This window comes from Lithobates pipiens, unplaced genomic scaffold, assembly GCF_037356315.1.
Source record: "Lithobates pipiens isolate NorthernLeopardFrog02 unplaced genomic scaffold, aLitPip1_a1.2 Scaffold_28, whole genome shotgun sequence".
In the NCBI taxonomy this organism is placed as follows: domain Eukaryota; kingdom Metazoa; phylum Chordata; class Amphibia; order Anura; family Ranidae; genus Lithobates; species Lithobates pipiens.
This window is the reverse complement of record NW_027507789.1, coordinates 63,026,066-63,051,458: the sequence shown is the minus strand read 5'-3', so window position 1 is coordinate 63,051,458 and position 25,393 is coordinate 63,026,066. Positions and strand designations below refer to the sequence as shown.

Below are 25,393 nucleotides of genomic sequence, written 5' to 3'. Positions count from 1 at the left end.
TAATGAATTAAAGAAGAAAAACTAACCAGTAAAGTTAGCCTATTTTTTTGTATATTGTGAAAGATTTTATGTCCCAAGAATCGTGATCTTTTTATTCCAAGCAAAAAAACTTGTGATTCTCATTTTGGCCAGAATCATGCAGCTCTAACTGACATAGCAATTTTAAAGTTTGCCATCCATTTACCCAGACAGAGCTCTATCATCTTTTATATTTTAAAACTTTCCCTCATGGCCTATAGCAGAATGAAGGCCAGGTGGGGGGCTTTCCCCGTTCTGACTGAATGTCATATGATTTTCTACAGAAAAGGCCCCTCGTGTGCACTTCCGAAGGGTGCGCAGCGCGGTGCTCCGTGGTGCAGTGTGTCCCTCAGACACACCGCATCACTGATCTTGGTAAAGAGTCTATGACGCAGGCTCTAACATGTGATCAGCTGTGTCCAATCACAGTATGAATAGGAAATGCCAGTTATCGGCTTTCCTCTCCTCACACTGAAAGTGTGAGGAGAGGAGAGCCAATCAGCAGCTTTCCTCACAGGAGCGATCTGCCCCTTCACTAATGCATGTCAGGACCCACCAGTAATGCTTGACAATGCCCACATCAGTGAAGCCTGCATATTAGTGTCGCCTCTTCAGTACCGCCAGTATAGCCTCATCCGCGCACATCAGTGAAGGGAAAAAAAATTATTTACAAAGTTTTTATAAACGACACAAAGAAAAAACAGCATCAAAAGCTGAAAATTGGCCTAGGCAGGAAGGGGGAAAAGTGCCCAATATTGAAGTAGTTAACAAAATATTGGGTATTCTATAGTGTTTGTGTGCAATAAAAATTAATTAAAAAGTGTATTTTTTCCAAAAAATTGTGTTCGAAAAAACGATGCACAAACACTGTGCAACATAAAAAATTGCAACACCCACCAAGTTTTTTTTCTGCTATATATATATATAAATAAATAAATAAATAATGTTGGGAGTTCTAAGTAAGGCCTGGTGGGAACTGGTTAAAGAGGAGTAGCTCTAGAGGAATAGCATAGCTCTATCTCAGCTGTAGGGGGGGAGCGGGGAGGAGATTGGCTCTCACACAGACTACTGAAGAGACGGGGAGAGAGGAAGAGACAGGGAGAGAGGGAGAGAGGGAGGGGGAGATGCAGAGACGCTAAGGAGATGGCTGGATGACGGAGGCATGTAAATGGACTATGCGATCAGAAATTAGCAGCCATGATACACGTGATCAGTATACAGAGGAAAAAGACAGGAACAGGCAGAATCAGCAGGTATTGTACAACATAGAAAGGGACAATTGACATGGCAAAAGCACTGCGCTAGATCTCATGCCTTAAAGGGACAGGAGCATTTTTAAAAACTTTTAGGCGTTACAGTCAATTTAAGACTGAAGATCCTCTAAGTTCATTATTAGTTGTCCGGTCACCTTTTATTAGGTGTGTGGAAGGGTGTTCTGACATGCAGAAAAAAAAAAAAAAAAAAAGGCATCATGGTAATGGGGAGAAGATCAGGAGCCTACGGACAATACTGGTGACAACTCATTTGCCTTCTGCTTGCCCTTTTGTGCACATTTTACTGCATACAGGCCATCTTTAGGGCCAACTCATAGCAGAAACTTCATAGTAGTTACAAAACGATTTACTTTCACTAACAATTAGTAGTTGGATACACTACAAAACTAAACGTATGCTGAGGTTGGGGATAACCCAGATACAGACAGCTTAGAGACAGAATGACATGGTCCTTTTCAATTCTCAAACACTCTGCACCCAGCACTCCTACGCCTCAACATACTTTGCATTCTGAAGGTCCACCGCTTGTTAAGTTGCCTCTACCTTGACAGCACTCTACAATTAAAACACCAAACCTTTAAAGATCTATTTGCTACAACTGTCATCAATCCTTATGTAATCCTGTGACACCAAAACAATCACAATGAATAGTTATACAGATCTAAGAATCTGCAATATGCTGGCATGTCATGATTAGTACCTGCTGCATCGAATATAAATAGCTAATGTTACAGACCATTCTGTAGTTGGCTTCTAAAGTAACCATTCAGCAACTTAGCTATACATTGTTTTTATTGGCTACAATGCACATCGTGCTTCTAGCAAATGCTAAGGAGCTCTTCAATTCTCTTTTATGTGCAAAATGACTTAACAGCCCACTCCTGCAGCCTCCTGGGATACCCAGGTCACCCTTTCCAAGAGGATAACTTTTCATTTAGCACAGAAATCATGCAAGGTCTTGCGCCATGTACATTACAGCACCAGATTTTGGTCTGCTCATACACAAGATCTGGAGTCGTGTCATTCATGGTGGGGGGGGCTGCAAGTACCAGGAAAGACAACCAGCTGCTGATGATGAGGATGCAAAAAGGAAAAATGTCAGGATGGCCCAGGCATGAAGAAGAAATATTAGAAGAGGACAACATGGGATTTACCTGGCTGGTAAATGGGTTTGTGCAGCAATAAAGCTAAACGCCAGGAATGATATATTTTGCATAGTTACATTGGGCCAGCTTGACACAATGCAGTGTGCATGCGCTATACAAATCAGCCTCTGTGCACGCTGTAAATGGTACTATACCATTAAGATAATGCCTTGTGTTCTCTCAATGAATGCAAAGCGTTTTCTGATTGTATGAGGTGGAGAGAAGGTAGAATTGGGCAAGATTTTACCTAGGAGGTGGAAGGTCCCCTTTAAGTTAATCAAGCTCACATATACATCTAAGAAATTAAAAAAAAAAAAAAATTTCCCTTAGCGCATAGATATAAACTCTCTTAACACAATAAAATTAGGATTTCCTCCTCACTTTCTTATGCTCTGGGAAAGTGAAGTTTGCCTTCTGAAGCCAGGCCTTTCATTTGAGGCTCCTTCTTCTGTCCGCTGAGGTTCCTGAAGACTTACGCTTTTATGGTACACTGGTTTGGTCAAAGTCTGCAGAGAAAAAAAAAAAAAAAAAAAAGAAGAAGAGAAACCTGCATTAAAGTGTATGTCAAGGCAAAAAAAAAAAATAAAAAAAACACAGCCACTATATGTAATACATTTTGCAATTTCTGCTTATTTCCACGTTTTATCATTTTAAACTATCTGCACTTCAGAAAAATAACTGTTGATGTACCAGAAATGTAGTGTGCTCCTACCTGTCTGACATGACAACGCAGTGTGTGTTTGGCTCTGAAATCCAAAACACGTGGTGTCAGCTCTGCCATCTTTGTCTCTGATGAATTACAAAGAACACGAATGCCTCCCCAACACTTCCATGTGCACAGAGAAGTACAGGAAGTTATCAGCAGTGGTGTATTTTGGTTTTGTGGTGCCCTATGCAAAACTAAAAATTTGTCCCACCCCAGCCGCGGTATACAGTACTTATCTCAGGGTCTGATGAAGAAGCTGCAGCCATTCACAGTGAAGAGCTGTGGCTTCCGCATCAGACCCCAAGACAGAATTTATCCAAGTAGCACATATGGGATCAATGGAGTAAGCGGGGCAGAGGACGAGGAAGCACGGATGAAGCTGCACTGATATGCAGCACTGATGAACACTGATGATAGGCGGCACTGATGAGGAGGGCAATGAGAGAACCGTTGCTTGATTATAAAAAGTAAATTTTATTGTGTATCAAAAACAAAACCACTATAATAATATTGCACGACAACCAGAGATCAAAATCACAGACCACAACCAATTAAAATGAGACAATGTTGTCTAGTTAAAAAGGGGGAGGCAATATGCCTGCCCATGCCATTCTGCCGACGTACATCGGCGTGCCCCGGTCGGGAACTGGATAAGCTGTTTTTTTTGTATGTGGAATGGCCATGGAACAGAACTTGAGAGGATAACGAATGAGTGTATTAATCAATGCTCTCCATGGTATCCGTTTTTGAGCTTCGGTTAATAATACTTACACATCACCAAAAATTGGTTAACAGCTTAACGTCCCTTTGTATAATAGCCTATTTTGGTCTTTTTTTCAGAGGTGTGCATGTGAATTTAGAATGGTATGATGTATGTAAGTATGTGTGCAGCTACACATCCTCCCCTTTTTTTAACTAGACAACGTTGTCTCATTTTAATTGGTCGTGGTCTGTGATTTTGATCTCTGGTTGCCGTGCAATATTATTATAGTGGTTTTGTTTTTGATACACAATAAATTTTACTTTTTATAATCAAGCAGTTCTCTCACTGCCCTTCTTGGGTGAAACTGTTCCCCCTGTTTGTTGCATGTTATGTTTAAGGATCAGGGGAGATACCTTTTCTGGCCCTGTTAGGTCCAGAATTTAGTTGCTGATTAATCAAACAATGATGGATGTTTAATAATTAATAATTTTTTTGATCCGGGCACAAATCTATTTGTTTTGGCACTGATGAGGGGGCATCGATTGGCAGCAATGATGGGCACTGTTGGAGCAGCATGGATAGTTAGGACACCAATGATCAGTGCCCTGATCATCAATGTAGATATCCCCTTTTACATTTGAGGGTTTGTAGGGGTCTCAAACTGGCGGCCATCCAGCTGTTGCAGAACTACAAGTCCCATGAGGCATTGCAAGGCTGACAGTTACAAGCATGACTCTTACAGGCAGAGGCATGATGGGAATTGTAGTGCCGCAACAGCTGGAGGGCCGCCAGTTTGAGACCCCTGGTTTAGGGGATCAGGAAGGATTTTTCTTCCCTGCTGGAGCAAATTGGATCATGCTTTGCAGGGTTTTGTTCCTTCCTCTGGCTCAACTGAATGAATGAAATACTTGTATAGTGCACAATGTGAACTGAATCACCTCTACTCAACTGTGGGTATAGGATTGTCTAAATGGGATTGTACGATTTTATTTTTTATTCCCCCCTTTTAATCGTTGAACTAGATGTCTTTTTTCAACCTATGTAACTGTGACAGCATGAGGAAAGGAATGCCGATATTTGCCAAGTGTGTTTAGATCGTGATCAGTTGTGATTGGTAAAGAGCTGCTGCGATTGGCTCTTTACCCCCGATATGAGATCAGCTGTGTCTGAAGGATCGCTCTGGGTGCATGCGATTCTGGGAGGGTGTCAATAGACACTCTAAAATAACATATAAATTATTAGTTGATAAACAAAATACACTATAGTTTTCCCTAATTATATAATTTTATTTGGCATATCAAACCTTTAATATTAGTAGAAGCTAATAAGGTAGATAAAAAAAATATTCCATGTGTTTTTTTCTGATTGGACTATCGCTTTTACTTAAACAATGATGATAGTTACTGCTGTCATACCCGAGCCTGTTTATGGTCTCCGGCAGCTTCAGTGGGAGGGATTGTGATGGAAAGATGAGGCGGTTTCCGACTTTGCAAACGTGAGCTGCTCCCGTTCTTGTTAACTGAAGCCATATCTAGACAGAAAGAAAAGCATGTGATAAATACAAACCAGAAACTGTGTCAGATCTCTGCTCTGAATGAGGCTCAATACACAAAAAGGTGGATGTTACACTCAAAATTCTGTCGTACGGTGCACAGAAATACTCCTCTGCTTCCACTGTGTTGCTTCCTTACTAGATGGACAAATCAGGACATTGCTCACTTGCTGGTGAGTGACATTCTGCAGCATTTTCCTTAGCAAGGAAGCAACCCCTCGCTCAGCAGCCAGAGACTGAGTAACTCTACAGATTTTGTGAAATTGTTGCCAGCAACAGAAACACAAGTGTAAAGTATGTCACCAGGACACCAAAAATCTCCAGAAGGGGTCCAAAGATTCATTTTGCGGTCACATCCTAATTACAATAGCGATGTTTCAGAGCCACACGGGACCGCTTCATCAGGCATGAGACAATTGAAGGGGTCCTGCATGACTTGGAAACGTCTATTGTAACTATGATGTGATCGCTACAGAAAGCATTGGAATTGATCTGGAGAACTTTGGTGTGCTGGTGACATACTTTTCGCTTGGAAGGTCTTTGGTTGCCAAAGCTGTTGCACCTACAGCTAGTTTCAGGAAAGTGTGCGCTGGGAATATTGCGCTACAGAACCACATGCGACAAGGTTCTTACACAAGGATACCAATCTTTAAATAAAATAGTCATGTGACTAAAAATAATGTGTTAGTAAAACCCAGAAACCTGCATTCACTATATCTGGTCTCCCACAGTACACAGAACATGGAAATGCAATTTTAGTAAATATATACTGCTAAATACCTTTTATCATCAGCCCTATAAGCAGTCTTGTGACTTCTATCAGTGTCTGGCTGAGCACTGATTAAAGCTTGTAGGAGTTTTCATTCTGCTCTGACTAATACAAGGACTGAAGACCCCCTGACCCCCTGTCTGGACAGTGCCGATTGGCCCTGTGCTGATCACATGCACCTTCCCGCCCCCCACTCAAAAAAAACAAACACAACCTCTCTAGCAATACACACCAAACTGAACATGTGTAGAGTACCCCCAAGGCTCTGTACTATCAGGAGATGGATTGGGGACAGTGAAAGGGGAGGATCAGACAGCATTTTTCCCACAATGCAGAGAATTAACCCCTTAGATTTCACAGAGAGTATAACAAGCGTGCTTTACTTCATATACAGACTGATTTTACCGTTATGGGTTTAGTAACGCTAAAGGTGTCGAATTTTGAAATCATTTTCTATTGAAAATCTTATCCAAGAATGTTCATTCGAATTTTGCACCATTACTGGGCTGCAGCAACAGCCGATTTTCACACGGCCATAGAATTTGAGTAATAGGGCATTTTGGAAATAAAAAAAAAAAAAAAAAAAAAGATTTTCTAATCAATGATGGGAGAATCGTGCAAGAAATGTAAATCGATAAAGAAATGCACATGTGCAAGAATAAAAAAATTCCTGGAAAGAAAAGATTCCGAGCCACAAAAACTCAATAGGTGAAATTGAAGTTGGTCAAACTTCAAAATCAATGGTGACACCATCGGATCACAACATTTCTGATTTTCAAAAGAAAATTATTTCAAAATTTGACCATGTATGGGCAGTCTATGTCAGTTCACAAAGTCACCCTTTTTATTTTTTTTATTTATTTTTTTTAGACAATAAAGACCAATATCCCCATTTCATCTCAGTAACTGGCCAAACGATACAATCTGATTGTACAATCTTTTAGAGCCATCAACTATATAGTGCAGGAGCATGCCTGATTAGATACAAGCTGCATGGATTGTTAAAGTGGCGTTAGCACCCAAAAGTGGAACTTCTGCTTTAAGGACTCCACATCTGGCACGTAACTTGTTTTTTTTTGGGGGGGTACCTAGTTTTAACAGGTTCCCAGCTCCCACGTCTGCTCTGGCCACCTAGGCGACTCAAGCTGAACTTTTCTTCTTCACCCCCACCCTCCCTGCAATCTTCTGGGACATGTCACAGTCCCCAGAAGATTGCCCAGCCACTGAGATAGCGCAGCGCGACTTGTGCAGGTGCCCACACTTGTGATGCCGGCACCGTAGAGAACCTAGGGAGAGAACAGAGGGCGAGGGCTTCCGCATGGCTGGACCTTGGGACAGGTGAATGTGCGTTTAATAAACACAAAACCGAGTGGAACTCCGCTTTAAAGGTCCATTCTTATATTACATAGTTTTGGTAATTATGTATAGCCAAGAGTCAGGAGGATTCCTATCATTGTTCTCAGTGAAAAGTGCAGCCAAACTCCTGCATGCAACTGTCTGGCTGCTCTACATCTCATTGAAAGGCATGTACCTAGAGACGTCATCATGGGGGTAATGGTGCAGAACACCTTGTTTAAACTAGTTTGTGTATGTATATATATAAAAAAAAAAAAAAAAACGCACAGCTATTTGTCCAGAATAAAACACTGGTACGTTTGTTTTGTGTGAATGGGGCAAAATCAAATGTTTTAAGACCATTTCTTCTACGGGACAAATATTATTCATTCAAAAAATGGAGTGGATCAGGAAAATACTGCATTGCGGTCACCAGATGCAGCTGAACACCACAAGAAATACATTTTTATAATGCAGCACTTTCCCACAATTTTTTTTATGAACGAACAACATTTGACCAGAAGAGGAAATAAGAGAACATTCGATATTGCCCCATTTGCAAAGAACAAAATGTACAAGCAGTTTCTCCGGACAAATAGCTGTGCAAGTATTCTTACTAGTGTGGCTTTTAAAACTGAAGCATAGTGCCAATGCAGAGTTCAGCACCATCAGTCTCTTGAAGTAGAACTACACCCTCCTGTCATTTACAGCCAAGGAAGCTGCAATCTTCTTAGCCTCTGTTTGATCTGCAGTTGCCATTGTGCTGCACCTGTAATAAGTTAGGACACCAACTATTTGATAGTTTGACAGTTCAATGGAGATCACAATCAACTGTGACATCATTCATGGCATGCTTTGAATTCAACGACTTTGGGAAATCGTTGAATTGCTGGGTTTAGTTTCCCTTTAACCTGTTCTTCTCCAGTTGTCGCTTAAACATCAGTGACCAGACAAAATTTTGGCGTTCTTGTTTGTGCCAATTTACCTGAAGCTGAATGCCATTGTAAAGGGATGAATACACAGGTAAGATACAGCAGCTATAGCAGACTCTAAACATCTCCGATTGCCTTCGGGGGGCTCATTTGTCCCTACCCATGGGTAAACCGCTCCATGTGCCATTACATCTGAACACAAGTGAACAGCTGCACCCCCCCCGGTCAGCCTGTCATTGCTTTAAACTGGCCCAGCGGACACAACTACAGTGGGTAAAAATAGTCATATGATTCCCCTGCAGATTTTGTAAGTTTGCCCACTTATGCCGCGTACACACAATTGGAATTCTCGTCAGAAGAAGCTCAAGCTGTCTTGCCTACACAGTCACACCAAATTCCGATCGTTTAGAACATGGTGACGTACAACACGTACGTCAGGACTAGAAAAAGGAAGTTCAATAGCCAGTCAACAATATCTTCTCTCTCGCAGTTGAATCTGAGCATGCGTGATTTTTGGCGTGACGGAATTGCATACACACGATCGGAATTTCCCATAAAAAGTTTTTCTGTCAGGAAAATTGAGAACATGCTATAAATTTTTGGCTGGTGGAAATTCGGACATCTAACTTCTGATGGAGCATACACTCGGTCACATATTCCGATGAAAAGCTCTCATGTGTCTTTTTCTGTCCGGAATTCCGATCGTGTGTACGCGGCATTACAAAGAAATTAAGGGTCTATAATTTTTATCATAGATGTATTTTAAATGATAGAGACAGAATATCAACCAAAAATCCAGAAAAAAAACAAACAAACCACATAAAACTAATTATCAATTTAGTTGCAGTTCATTGACTAAAATGGGGAATTTGATCCCCAAGCAAAACACGACTTGGTACTTGGCGGAGAAGCCCTTGTTGGGAAGACATTTCTTGTATTTGATGACCAGGTTTGCACACATCTCGGGAGGGATTTTGGTCCACTCTACAGATCTTCTCTAAATCTGTAAGATTATTTGTCTGTCTCTTGACAACTCGAAGTTTCAGCTCCCTCCACAAATTTTCTATACGATTGAGGTCCGGAGACTGATCTTAATGTGCTTCTTCTTGAGCCATTCCTCTGTTGCCTTGGTGGTATGTTTTGGGTCATTGTCACGCTGAAAGACCCATCTTTGGTGTTCTGGCTGAGGGAAAAAGGTTCTCATCCAAGATTTTACAAAAACATGGCCCTATCCATTGGCACTTCAATGCAGCAAAGTCGGTCTGTACCTTTAGCAGAGAAAAAACCCCAACGCATAATGATTCCACCTCCATGCTCGACTGTAGGAATGGTGTTCTTAAGGTCATAGTCAACATTTTTCTTCCTCCAAACATGGCGAGTTCCCTTCCTCAAGAAGGCACATGTAAAGTCACGCCAATGAACATCTGGTAAAGTCACGCCAATGAACATCTAACTCAGGGGTCTCAAACTGATGCCCCTCCAGCTGTTTCAAAACTACAATTCCCATCATGCCTCTGCCTGTGGAAGTCATGCTTGTAACTGTCAGCCTTGCAATGCCTCATGGGACTTGTAATTTAGCAACAGCTGGAGGGCTGCCAGTTTGAGACCCCTGATCTAAACGATTTAGAGAAGGATTGGGAAAAAATGCTGTGGTCAGATGAGACCAAAATTGAGCTCTTTGGCAATACCTCGACTCGCTGCGTTTGGAGGAAGAAAAATGCTATGACCCCAAGAACACCATCCCTACTGTCAAGCATGGAGGTGGAAACATGATGCTTTGGGGCGGTTTCTCTGCTAAAAGGTACAGGCTGACTTTTCCGCATTGAGGGGCCAATGAATGGGGCCATGTATTGTAAAATCTTGGATGAGAAACTTCTTCCAAAACACTGAAAAATGGGTAATGGATGGGTCTTCCAGCATGACCCAAAATATACCGCCAAAGCAACACAGTAGTGGCTCAAGAAGAATCACATTAAGGTCCTGGAGTGGTCCTCCATACCTTAATCCTATAGAAAATGTATGTAGGGAGCTGAAACTTAGAGTTGCCAAGAGACAGTCAAGAAACCTTAAGGATTTAGAGAAGATCTGTAAAGAAGAATGGACCAAAATCCCTCCTGAGATATGTGCAAACCTGGTTACCTCTGTGCTTGCCAACAAGGGTTTCTTCACCAAGTATTAAGTCAGGTTTTGCTTGGCGATCAAATACCCATTTTATTCACTGAACTGCAACTTAATTTATAACATTTGTTTTATGTGGGGTTTTTTTCTGGATTTTTGGTTAATATCCTTTCTCCATCATTTAAAATATGCCTATAATAAAAAATTATAGATCCTTCATTTCTTTGCAAGTTGGAAAACTTACAAAATCTGCAGGGATCAAATAATTATTTTCCCCACTGTATCCGCATCCACCTGTGAATCTGGCCGCTGCAGGAACCTGCTGGATTCTTGTTGCAGTGGGCACATTTTTGCCATGTACATGAAGGCCTCCTTATACGCCTGTGAGATAACACTGGGAGAAAGACATGTACATATGAATTGTTGTTAAATATGTGAGACATCATTCCATGCGCTCCATATGATACTGTACTTTGTTGTTTTTCTGGAATGGCAACAGATTTGTCAGCTTTTGTGGGCTTGTACTGCCACCTGCTGTCATGGTTAGAGCACATTTTATAATTTGAAACCCACGTAAGAGATGCACAAAAGGGCTTATTCTCTAGCATAACAAAATAAAATAATTGAGTTGTAAGCAATATCTTCAGCAAAAGATTATCTGCTGAAGAGCAGATGGAAATAGCACAAACTTCATACACTGAAATCAAACAGGATTAAAAGTTTCTGATCCGGTTCAATATGTAAAGTAGGGTTGCAACAATGCAATGACAGATAGTTGCCAACATTTAAAAATGTCAATTTTTCCACGTTTACATGTTGAGTTTGCCTTTAGAATCCTTTTTTTCTTAAATAGTCAAAAATGTATCTCCATTAAAAATGCCTGTAAACGAAATACAGCTAAAAGCAAGTTACCGCGTTTACATGGCGTTACAGGGATTTGGCGTTACAGATTCCTCCGAGCATCCGTCCTGAAACAAATTTTTTTGTTTTTAAAAAAAATGCTTCTAAATGCAACAGTCTAGAAATGACTAGAAACGACCCTGTGTACATGTACCAAAAAGATAACAGAGGAGAGTTCCGGGTCAGTTGAAAAAAAAATGCCCAACTGCTCCTAAACGTCCCCCTACCAGCAGCAGTGTACATGAATAAAAATTGACTTTACATTTGAATCAGCGGCCAACTAATATTTGCTAAAACGCGCCCAAAAAAATAAATAAAGATGTTTCTCTGTAACCATGCCAACCATAACATTATTGGGGGTACTCTAACGGGGATTGCATTTCCTGCTCATGTAATTGACTCACTGCTGTTCCCAGACGTGCTTCTCTTATTACTCTGGGACTGATTAGATCACTAAAACAGACCCTCCTACACATCACTCCGGAAATAGGAAGTTATTGTATCAGATTCAACAGAAATGAATGAGAATAAACAGTTAGAAAGTTTGCTGCAATTCTTTCAACGTATATAAATGACCTGGAGAGGAATTTTCCCCAGAGGCAGCAGATTTAAAGTAGTTGCAAAGGCTCAGCCATTTAAAAAAAAATAAAAAATAAGTAAATGAACATGTTATACTTACCTGCACTGTGCTAGTTTGGCACAGAGTGAAACCTCCTCTTCTGGTGTCTCCCACTGGCATGGTTTGCTCCTACTCTTGTTTCTGCCCACATAGCGAGCACTTGCTCCAGAGCTGGGCTGTGTGTTTCCATAGTCGCACACAGAGTGTCTCAACCCCGTCCCCCAATCCCTCCTCATAGGATTTGACTGAATGCAGCAAGAGCCAATGGGTCCTGCAGCTGCCTCTGTGCCTGAGAACAGTGATGGTGCTCTCGAGCATAGCTCTGGAGTGAAAGAGGAGCCAGGTAAGTATTCGGGAAAGTGGGGTAGAAGGTTAAGAGGAGCGGATATTGGAAGGTTATGTTACCTTAATGTATAGCACTGTAAAAAAAAACAAAAAAAAAGCGAAACAAAGAAAAATAAACAAACAAAAACACCTCAAAATTGGTTCTTAAGGCTCAAGGTTTTGAGCTGTGTGCAGCACCCCCCCGAGTACTTACCCAAACCCTATCGTGATCCAGCAATGTGCACGAAATTCTCAGCTCTCCGGGGACTCTCCCTTCTCATTGGCTGAGAAAGCAGCAGGAGCCGCTGCCAGTCAAGCCAATAAGTAGTGAGAAGGGGCAACGTGTGTCTGAATGGACACGCAGAGCAGTGGCCCGGGAGTGCACCTGCTCAGGTGCCCCCCACAGCAAGCGTTGGGGGACATGGCAGAGTGGATCCAAGAGCGCCAGCGGGGGGACCTGAGATGAGTCGGATCCAGGCTGCACTCTGCAAAACCATTACCACGGAGAAGGGAAGTTGTTAAAAAAACAAAAAACAAACAAAAAAAAAAAACACAAACATAAAACTATGGACCTGGGAAGAGGAGGATCTGGGCTGCTCTGTGCAAATCCACTGCAAAAGAGCAGATAAGTATAACATGTTTGTTATTTTATAGGGGGGGAAAGTGACTTTACAATCACTTTAATATACCCTTAGAACCACTTTAATGCGGCATTAAACTCCAAAACAAAAATTATTATATCACAGTTTACACATTTAGATGTGGTGGCTACATTATTTTTGTGGTTTCTTTCTGTTTTTTGCATGCTGATGTTGAGCCAGCAAGTCTTACTTTTGAACTTCCTTAAACAAAGCTGTCCAGCAAAAAAGTATCAGTTTACAGGAATAATAAAAAAAGCAAAAAAATAATAATAATAAATAACACTGGCAGGGGTGCTTACATTAATGGTCAGCTTAATTTATGTAAAACTTTTATCCCAAAAGGAAAATGTTTTTGTGACTGCTTTAATGCTGCTTGTTGCAAAGGTATCTCTGTTGCTCCCCATCCAGAGTGGAGACACCTTAAGATCAGACTGAAGCAACAATGTTACTGGCTGAAGCACCAGGAGAAAATAAAGGGGGGTGGGAAAAAAAAAAAAAAAAAAAGGAGACTAATGCAGCCACCACATGTAAGGACGGGAAAGTGGCAATATATAACATTTTTGTTTTTGGGGTTTTATACTGCTTAAATATGTAAAAGGTCCACATCTGTATTTGTAGATCCAACTCTCTCTCCAGTTCAGTCATAAAACCTAAAATTAAATTTAGGCCATTAGTTGATTCGGAGCTCCTGTGAGTGGACTACATTACAATCCACTTGGGATTGTCATACTGAAAGGTTTGCTGTCATTTGTTCCGCAGCGGTTATATTTGTACTTTTATGACACACTTCAGCGGTCACCTCGGTTACTAGAATCGTTAGGCAATGACTGCTACAAGAAGCCAAGTTGCTAATTAACACATCCCTGCGTTTCATAGGGAGAGCCTGGTACAAGGCTCTAACAGACATGTGTATACAAAGATCACAACTTCCAATCAATAAACCTTTAAAAAGCACCTGTGAGTCTGTGACCTACCAGAGAACATAAATAATTGAGATATCTGTAGGAGAAATCATAAAGGAACAGATATCACATTAAGATCTCCTATTGATGCATACATTCTAGACACAATTTCACTCTATAAAACAGAAAAGTCAGTGCTACTACCCATACACCGCATAGATAGAGCTCCCAGGTGCTCGATCCACAGTCACTGGCTGAGTAGAGTAATGTAGAAGAAATGATCCACACTCCGGTTGTTGCTCTTAAAATTTCTACATTTTATCGAATAGCCAGTGAACAAAACGCAGATTTAGTCAGTTAATTTCAATCTGTTCCATATTGCACACTCTGCTCCTCAACAAAATGGGCAGCTGCCCTGGGCCATGTCATTGTTGTGGGGCCCAAAGCAGCTGCCTCATACTTGCCAACTATCCTGGTTTAAATTTACTCATCCCTTGAGGTTTTAGTCCTGTGCTGTGTCCCAATATCTCAGTGTGAAGTGCTGCTACTAATGCTGCCCAGCTCTGCCCTATTGTGTAAAGATGACTCAGCTGCAGACCTGTGTTTACATGTGAATTACACACATTCATATGTAAATAGCTGCGCCATTCATATGTAAATAGGGGCATTCGGCGGCATTGATAGGTATATCAGGCACCCCTGAGGTCATATCCAGTTATCTCTGTTAACAAATCAACAAGCAGAACTCATGTACTGTAACCCCTAGCAACTAATCAGTGAGCCGTAATGTGTGCTGTAACCTCTAGCAACCAGGCAGTGAGCGATAATGATACACTGTAACCTCTGGCAACTAATCGCAATAGTGTCTGATCTGATTCAGTAAACTAATTTTGAGTCTAGCTGCTATTTATTGTATGTCTCGGAGCAGGTGGAGAGCAAAACTGCATGGGGGGGGGGGGGGGGAGGGGGGCGTTGGTGCCCAAGAAAAGTTTTGCCCAGGGTCCAATCAATATTAAAGACGGCCCTGCTCAACGCCTTCCAAACTGCAAAGCTACTACTACCTTGAAACCAATGTCCCTTTGCGAATGGCTTCAACCACCAGAAGATGGTATCTCAGCCTTTTTCCAGAGAGGACCCTTTCATTCATTCACTTTACTTTAACATGACGCATGCCATGGTGGATTGTTTTGCAGCACAATAAAAGGCTATGATAAAATGATAACATTACTGCAGATCACTGGTGGGAACAAGCCATGCACAAGAAAAGGATTTTTGCCTGGTCTTGCATTGGGAGTGCGCGGGTCAACATTGCCCAATTGGTCTGGTGTGAACCAACATTTACGGTTGGATAAATGCAAGTGAGGAGAACCTTTACAACTCAATTGAACAACAAATGCCACGTAAACACGATCCGAATTCTCATCGGAAAAAGCTCCGACGATTTTTACCATCGGAATTCCGACAGAATTTCGCTCAAACTGTTTTGCCTACACACGGTCACAACAAATTCCGACGGTCAATAACACCGCGACATACAACACGTTCAACGGCACTATAAAAAGTGAAGTTTAATGCTTCCGAGCATGCGTCAGAATTTTGTGTGTCAGAATTGCATACACACGATCAAAAAATCTGATTTTAAATTAATCAAGAACAGGCTCTCAATCTAAAGACCGTCGGAAATGCCGATGAAAAGCTCCCATCGGACTGTTTCCATCGGAAATTCCGGCCGCGTGTACGTGGCAAAACAGAAGTCTTTTTAGATGGAGGGAAGTAAAAATAAAAAATTAAAATATGGTTGCATAAGTGCGCACACACTTAAAACTAATACTTTTGATTTTATTACAGAACTCAGTCTTTTTGGGTATGAATCTATCAGCATGGCACATCTTGACTTGGCAATATTTGCCAACTCTTCTTTGCAAAAACTCCAAACCTGTCAGATTGCGAGGGCATCTCCTATGCACAGACCTCTTCAGATCACTCCAAAGGTTTTCAACCGGATTCAGGTCTGGGTCATTTCAAAACTTGAATCTTCTTCTGGTGAAGCCATTCCTTTGTTGATTTGGATGTATGCTTTGTGTTGTCATGCTGAAAGATAAAGTTCCTCTTCATGTTCAGCTTTCTAGCAGAAGCTTGAAGATTTTGTGCCAATATTGACCGGTATTTGGAACGGTTCATAATTCCCTCTACCTTGACTAAGGCCCCTGTTTCAGCTGAAGAAAAACAGCCCCAAAACATGATGCTGGCACCACCATGCTTCACTGTGGGTATGGTGTTCTTTTAGTAATGTTCATTGTTTTTGAGCCAAAAAGTTCAACCTTGCTTTCATCAGACCATAAAACACATTTTCCCACATGCTTTTAGGAGACTTCAGATGTGTTTTTGCAAAATTTAGCCAGGCTTGGATGTTTTTCTTTGTAAGAAGAGGTTTCCATCTTGCCACTCTACCTCATAGCCCAGACATATGAAGAATACGTCACATGTACCACACAGCCAGTACTTGACAAATATTCCTGCAGCTCCTTTTATGTTGCCGTGGCCTCTTGGCAGCCTCCCTGACCGATTTTCTTATAGTCTTTTCATCTATTTTGGAGGGACATCCAGTTCTTGGTCATGTCACTGTTGTGCCATATTTTTTTTTCCACCTGACGACTGTCTTCACTGTGTTCCATGGTATATCTAGTGCCTTGGAAATTCTTTTGTATCCTTCTGACTGATACCATTTAACAAGGAGAACCTGCAGACCATGGCTTTTGTTGTAGGATGCTACTAGAACAGCTGAACTTTATTTGGGGTTAATCAGAGGCACTTTAAGACCCCTTTCACACTGGAGAAAAGATTGGACAATTGACGCATTTTTGGGACCATTGACAATTATACAGCGATAAATGCTATAAAAATGCACCGATTACTGTATAAATGTCACTGGCAGGGGAGCGATCAAGGGCTTAACTGTGATCCCTAGGTGTGTGCTAACTGTAGGGGTGATGGGACTGTCTAGGAGGAGAGATCAAAAGATCGGTGTTCATACATAGTATGAACACACGATCTGTCTCTACTCCCCTGAAAAAAACAGGATCTGTGTGTGGTTACACCGGTTCTCGCTCTGTCACCAGTGATCACTGGGCACTCGCATCGGCTCTGGGTGCATGCTGCGTGGGCTCCCCTAGTGGCAAGGTAAAGCAATGTAAGGTAATGTCGTTTCGCCTAGCTGTGCCATTGTGCCACACTAAAACTGCAGCGGCTGGTTGGCAAGCGGTTAATTAACACAGGTGAGATCAATTACAAAATTACAGGAGCATCAAACTTGGAATGCAATTATTTCTTACACTTTTGAGAAGGTGCCAATAATTTGGTCTAGTCCATTTTTGGAGTTGTGTGTAGAATGTGTCAGAGTTGGCTTTTTGTTTCTCCACTTTTTTGTGTCATATCAATACAAACAAAAGAAATTAGAATGCCTAAACATTTGTAATTTCAACAATTTTCTGGGCGAAGTGGTGCATTATCAGACAAATGCAGGGGTTTTTGGTCATGACTGTGCACGGTGCATCTGGAGAGTATTCACAGCACTTCACTTTTTCCACATTTTGTTACAGCCTTTTTTCAAAATGAATTAAATTCATTATTTTCCTCAAAATTCTACAAATGATAACCCATAATGACAACGTGAAAGAAGTTTATTTGAAATCTTTTTTTTTTTTTATAAATTGCAAAGACACTTGGGCCTCTTTCACACTGGGGCAGTTTTCAGGCGCTACAACGCTAAAAATAGCGCCTGTAAAAACCAGCCCCTTTCAATCTGTGCGCTAGCAGGACTGTGAAAAAAGTCCTGCTAGCCGCATCTTTGTAGCGGTGAAAGGAGCGGTGTATTCACCGCTCCTACCCATTGAAATCAATGGGACAGCACGGCTATACCGCAGACTGCCGCTAAAACGACGGTAAAGCGCCGCTAAAAATAGTGGCGCTTTACCACTGACGCCCGCACCGCCCCAGTGTGAAAGGGGCCTTAGGTATTCACAGCCTTTGCCGTGACACTCAAAATTGAGCTCAGGAGCACCCTGTTTCCACTGATCATCCTTAAATTAAATTCAGTTGATTGGACATGATTAGGAAAGGCACTCACCTGTCTATACAAGGTCCCACAGTTAACAGTGCATGTCAGAGCACAAACCAAGCCATGATGTCAAAGGAATTGTCTGTAGACCTCTAAGACAGGATTGTATTGAGGCACCGATCTGGGGAAGGATACAAAACATTTCTGCAGCATTGAAGGTTCCAATGAACACAATGGCCGCCATCATCCGTAAATGTAATACGTTTTGAACCACAAGGACTCTTCCTAGAGCGGACACATCCACCCCTGAAGAGCGAGCTGGATCTCGCAAAACTAGTTTAGTAGTATGATGCCTGTGTACTATGACTACTACCACATTTATGTACCAATATTCCTTGTTTATGTATCTTTTTTTAATTGGCAACTGTTGGTGTTCTCTATGCATGTAAATCATTGTACTTGAATAAACTATATACTATATTTACTACTGTTATGTTTACTGGCGGAAACGGTACCCACTTCATTTAAAGTCCCAAGGCGAATCCTTCGTTTTTATATGTTACAGGGATGGAAGTGCGTCACTGGGGACACCAGACCTTTTCCTTTTCTTTATATTGAATCCAGGTGGAAGACACCCATTAGCCCAAACCTGGTCTGTTATCACCCCCGCCAGTATTTATATGTATAAACAATCGTTACACTTTGACACTATACTAGGCTACTCATCCTCCAACACAATTTTTAGTCCAGTATTGTTGTATACCCTGGCTGCTTGTGCGATTCCTTGGTTGGCGCTAGCGATTTCTGTCTCGCATTTGGAGCTGCAATGTGTATATAAAGGAGGTTTTTCTGTGTCTCCTGCTGTCCCCATCTGCTTTTGGGCGGATGGGGACACCAACACATAAGCACCATGTTCAGGCGACAGAAGCGCGGCGTTTGCGATTTTGCGGACGTCGGCGCAGCTGCAAGCACTATATCATCTGATGGCATGGGGCTACGTTCGTATTTGTGTGCCTCCCTATGACAGTGGGCGCCCCCTGTGCTCACATGTCAGCCATCCACACATGTTGGGGGCAGAGCCTCCTGGGGCTCTTCCGGGGATTAAACTGGAGGTCAGGCATGGCTTGGATTTCATTTCACTCTTCACTAAGGACACACACAGCTGTGGCGATTGCCTGCTGTGTCTCATTACTTTTATACTTAGGATATCCACCATACTCAGGTACTTACTATATTTACCCTATTGATGCTTGCTATATTTAGGCACACTTGCATATTTTACACATTTTTTGAGCACTTATTTTTATAAATTTTTTGGATATCACAGATACTTCCACACAAGTCCACCTCCTTTTCCTCTCTTTCTCAACTTGTCACCTGCTAGTATCCCTATCCTATGTGTTCCACCATCTCCATGTCCCTACCATCCTTGATCCAGGCCTTTACTTAGATACACATATCTTTATGCCAATACTCATTGATTCTACTTTACTACTCTAGACGCCTGATAAACATACTTATGTTTATAGCTTATACTCTTTATGGACTAACAAGGTTTCTAGGGATACATCACCACACACACACACACACACACACACACTATCGCAGTTCACCTCTTTCCCCTCTTTTCTTGCCTATTTTGTCACCTGTTAGTATCCCTCTGCTATCCTACGTTTCTAACCATCTTCATGTCCCTACCACCTTTGGTCCAGGCCTTTCATTCATGCACACATATCTTTATGCCAATACTTATTGATTCTACTTTACTACTTTAGATGCCTGACAAACCTACTTATGTTCACAGCCTATACTTTTTATGGACTAACGAGGTCTCTAGGATTACATCACCACATCTATGCCATGCCTGCTCTCCGTTTGGCCCCTGGTGGGGTCCCATCTGACACTGCCCCCTCAGCTCCCTGCTGCCACCATCTTAAGGTTGCACACCTAGAGCCATGGTAAAGCTCAGTGGTGAGTAAAGGGACCCACAACCCCTCCTACCCTGTGCCTTTATAACTAATTACGGTGCTATATTGCCCAACATATATATTTTTTTCATCCTAGGTACATTGTTACACACATCCATCCCTGAAGAGCGAGCTGCAACTCATGAAACTAGTTGGGTAGTATGATGCCCGTGTACAATGACTACTAGACTACCATCACATTTATGTGCCAAAATTCCTTGTTTGTTTATGTATCTTTTTTAATTGGCAACTGTTGGTGTTATCTATGCATGTAAACAATTGTACTTGAATAAACCATATACTACATTTACTACTGTTATGTTTACTGGCGGAAACGGTACCCATTTCATTTAAAGTCCCAGGGCGAATCTTTCGTATATATATATATATATATATATATATATATATATATATATATATATATATATATATATATATATATATATATATATATATATATATATATATATATATATATATATTCTGTTTTTTTTCCTAGAGCGGGCCGCCCAGCCAAACAGATTGGGGAAGAAGGGCCTTAGTCAGGGAGATGACCAAGAACCCGATGGTCACTCGGACAGAGCTCCAGCGTTTCTCTCTGGAGAGAAGAGAACCTTTCAGAAGAACAACCATCTCTGCAGCACTCCACCGATCAGGCCTGTATGGTAGAGTGGCCAGAGGGAAGACACTACGCAGTAAAATAATCCCCCCCCCAACTACTCAGTAAAAAGCACATGACAGCCCACCTGGAGTTTGCCAAAAGGCACCTGAAGGCCTCTCAGACCATGAGAAACAAAATTCTCCGGTCTGATGAAAGATTGAACTATTTGGCCTGAATTGCAAGCATCACGTCTGGAGGACACCTGGTACCACTCATCAACTGGCCAATACCATCCCTTCAATGAAGCATGGCGGTGGGAGCATCATGCTGTGGGGATGTTTTTTCAGGAGCAGGAACTGAGATACTAGTCAGTCAGGATTGATGGAAAGATGAATTCAGCAATGTACAGAGACATCCTTGATGAAAACCTGCTCCAGAGTGCTCTACACCTCAGACTGGGGCGAAGGTTCATCTTCCAACAGTACAACGACCCTAAGCACACAGCCAAGATAAACAAGTGGCTATGGGACAACTCTGTGAACTCCCATTTGCCATTATGAGGGTCTTGTCCTGGTTGCAGAATTTTCCATGCATTTTATATTTTGAAGAATGCCAGGGGAACAGCAGTACACCTGTGGGTGAGGAAGGGGTTGAGAATCCCTTGCATACAGAGTTCACTGCTGGAGTTCTTGAGAGAAATAAGAAGCCAATGGTGATGCATGCCAATTAGTCCTTTAATAATGCATAGCCTATTATAGGACTAATCTGACAGGCAGGGGAACTTTAACACCATCATTTTCTAGATCAGAAGTTTTGTTGAAGTACAACTCTGGCCAGTTCACGACACCACGCAGGAAGAAAGGGGGAAATCTTTATAATAGGGGATAAGATTAGTAATATAGGATCTAGCAAATCCCCATTAGACCCCAGCACACTGGACCTTATCCTCAGTGCATTGGGCTCTGGCTTTCAGGTGCTGGAGGAGGGCGTAGATCAGGGGTCTCAAACTGGCGGCCCTCCAGTTGTTGCGAAACTACAAGTCCCATCATGCCTCTGCCTTTGGGAGCCTTGCTCTTAACTTTCAGCCTTGCAATGCCTCATGGGACTTGTAGTTTTACAACAGCTGGAGGGCCACCAGTTTGAGACTCCTGGCGTAGATGAACCAGGCAGCCTGTCAAACTATGAGAGACAGTCAGCTGCTGTAGTTGGACAGGGCTGGGCGGTGCAGTCAGCAGTATGCACCAAGAGACTAATGCCCAGAATGCAGACCCTGGCAGTAGGGCTGGACAATACACCTGTTCCCTCTGCTCGCAGTGAAATGCCAGAGCCCCATGCACCAGGGCTAACTGCTCAGTATGAATGCGGTCTTACTCATTCTGCATTCCCACTATAGTGATTTGCCATCACTTCACAATGAACACATGGGTTCAAACCACTTCCCCATCTGGCTATAGTTCCAATTAAAAAATGTATGTCTAGGCCAGTGTTCCTCAACTCCAGTCCTCAAAGCGCCCCAACAGGTCATGTTTTCAGGATTTCCCTCCCAATCATAGCACAAACAATTTCCGACAGGACCAACAGGCAATTTATGTAACAATTATAAGAAGAAATTAAATATATTTAACTGTATCTTGACCAGAATAGAATTTAAAAAAAGGGAAGAAATAAAGATGTTGATCAAATACTGATATGTATTTTAAGATTATGTTATTCGTAAATGATATATAGGACATATGATATTTATAGAGATACGAACGATTTAACAATTTAAAGGTTTTGAAATTCGATTCAGCCAGTCTTGCACCCTTGCTAGACAGTACAGGCAGGTCTTAAACTACTCAAGACCACTATAGACTACACCAGGGGTACGGAATTAAAATTCACGGAGGTCTAAATCAGTAAAATGTTATGCCAGCGGAGATGCGAATAGCATATTTAATTTACAATCACATTCTTTACATCAGTTTCCTCTGTTCCCCCAGATAGCAAAATCCTCCTTCACATCAGTTTGCTTTCCATAATTGGTGTTCTGAACTCCACTTCGCAACGGTACCCTCTGCCCCCCTCTTCCCAGCACCTCCAGACAGAGGTGTCCTTTGCCCCCCCCTTCACATTACACAGCCCCGAAACCCCTGGGGCCCCCCCTTCACATCAAAGCCCCCTGCACCTCTGGCAGCCCCTTTACATTACAAAGCCCCTGGCACCCCTTTACATTACACAGCCCCCTGCACATCACATACCTCTGGCACCCCTTAACATTACACAGCCAGCCGCACCTCTGACCCCCTTCACATTACAAAGTGCTTTGCAGCTACTTCCCCTCCTTCGCATCACAGCCTCTGCAGATTCTCCTCTACTTGCCTTAATCAGGCACATAGAGGGGGATACACAGCAGCGCTGGATAGAGGGTGGGAGCGGGAGCTGCTGGAGGTAACTTCATATTAACAATCAGCACCTACTAGATGGGAAAGTGACTTTTTACAAGTCCAGACTGTAGTTCGCCATTTAGGGATGCCTGGACACCATAGATAAGCAAATACAGGCCTAGGACCTGTCCTAAACGAAAACTATGGCTGGACACTGGCTTCTACCGTGTGCCAGTCTTTGGCTATCTTGTTTGGTAGTGCCGTAGTGATGTCACTCAAGGACATGTGCAGGCGTGAAGTTAAGTTATCCTAGCACATAGCTACTGTGGCGGAATGTAAATTGAGCTACCCAGCTTAGTGTACATTCTACAGAGGACTGCGAACAGGCAGGTAGATGTATTTTATTGCAGAAGAGACATTGGCATTGATTTACTAAACTGGAGAGTGCAAAATCTGGTGCAGCTCTGCATAGAAACCAATCAGCTTCCAGGTTTTTTTCAAAGCTTAATTGAACAAGCTGAAATTAGAAGCCGATTGGCTGCCATACACAGCTGCACCATGTTTTGCCCTCGCCAGTTTTAGGAAATCAACCCAATTGCATGTTTCTCCTGCAACAAAGAGCCTGCCTGCTTGCAATTGTTTTTTCAACTTTAGTTCTGCTTTAAAGGTAGAGAATCCCTCCCCACAGCATTGGTAGGAATGTAACAAAAAAGTAACAGTGAAAAAAAGAAAGGTCGGCTGCTGCACAATGAAGGGGTTGGTGCATGAGCCCACAGTAAATTCACAGTGCATCATAAAGTCCTGGCTCATGTGAAAAAAGGTGGGTGGGAGACATTTAATATTTGGCATGCATCTACCATCACTTCCTAGCCAACTGAAAGGAAGTCCAGGATTTCATATATGGTATCTGATATGAATGCACTAGCAACTGTTGAGAGTAGAAAAATCTTTCAGATAACAGCAGAGCTGAAGACAAAAAGTCCACACTCCAGAGGTCACTAGCACAAAACTGAGACACAAATGGTCATGGGCCATGTTATCCTTTGCTGGCCACTGGATTTTTGTGTTATTGTCAATATTTCTCCTCTAGGTGGCAGTAAACCTGACAGTCAAAGAATAGCTGAGCTCACTAGAAAGAAAAATAAATCTAAATGTAACCATAAGCAGAGCAGCAGTGCTCTAGGTGCTGTATAAACTCACATTGCAGGTTAGCCACAATATGAAAACTCCAGGGAGAAAAAAAACAAAAAAACTGGTTGCAATACTAACCTTCTTTCCAGCACTGCTTCAGCATCATGCAATCAGGTAAACTGAGGTCTGCTTCAAATACACTGTATTCCAGCAGTGGATTCCTCTAACTGGGATCACACATGAACCCAAACAGCTGCAGTCATTCGGCTTGTACAAAAAAAAAAAAAAATGTATTATATATTATATATATATATACACACACACACACACACACACACACATACATATATATATATATATATATATATATATATACACACATACACACATACACACACACACACACACATACATATACACAGTGGAGCCGTCCCTTATGTATACACAAATCCGTCCAGTTAGGGACGGATGTATTTGTCTGCACACAACAGAGTCGCTCAACTGTCCCAAATGTTTTTTTCATTTTTTTTATTTATTTATTTATTTTTAAATAAAAAAAAATTAAAAAAATGAAGTTGGCCATTTCAAATCCAAAATGTAATCACAAATTGCCATTTCCATTTTGAAGCATTATTTTATCTCTTAGATTTATTCTCTTCTCCCCTCAGACACGTCGCTTAGCAGCCAGATGGTAGAATCATAAAACGTGCGATTGTTTGGTGCACCGATTTTTACAAAATAAAAATACAGCACAAATCAATAATAAAAAGTTGTACATGTCGCCTGATCCATGAACTGAAAACATTTTGATCATACAGGAGAAAAATAAAGCTTGGAAATAAATATGTAAATGAAATAATAAATGTAAAAAAAAAAAAAAAAAAAAAAAAAAAAGTCTCACATATAAGGACCAATCAATAAAGACACCGCACCTAGTCTGGACACCAGTCCTCAGGAAGGATGTGCTGGAACTGGAGAGTCTGGAGGGGATATGATTTCAATGTACAAATGCCGTACTGGTGACCCCAGAATAGGGATAAAACTTTTCTGCGAAAGGGAATTTAAAAAGACACAGCCATTCACTAAAATTAGAAGAGAAGCAGGCATGTTTAACGTTAAACTGCGTAGAGGGTTATTTACTGTAAGAGCAGTAAGGATGTGGAATTCTCTTCCACAGGCGGTAGTTACAGTGGGGAGCATCGATAAAAAAAAAAAATTATAAAAAAAAAAAAAAAAAACTATAAAAACAGGCACCTGATTGACCACCACATAACAGGGGATATACAATGTAATACTGACATATAATCACACACATAGGTTGGACTTGTGTCTT

General features: G+C 41.7%; 1 protein-coding gene across 3 annotated transcripts in view; it reads right to left on the bottom strand.

Moving 5' to 3' along the window:
- The window catches only part of RHBDF2 (rhomboid 5 homolog 2), a 190,617-nt gene that overhangs the window by 82,583 nt on the left and 82,641 nt on the right, over positions 1-25,393 (bottom strand). For 2 of the 3 annotated variants that reach the window (XM_077459299.1, XM_077459300.1), the window contains exons 3-4: positions 5,262-5,377; positions 2,819-2,943 (exon numbers count right to left, since the gene is read on the bottom strand). In XM_077459299.1, the coding sequence (XP_077315425.1) occupies positions 2,819-2,943; positions 5,262-5,375 (239 nt within the window). In that variant the 5' untranslated portion in view covers positions 5,376-5,377. Of the gene's footprint in view, positions 1-2,818; positions 2,944-5,261; positions 5,378-18,064; positions 18,177-25,393 lie in introns of all 3 variants that reach the window. The other variant, XM_077459301.1, reaches the window with a different exon arrangement.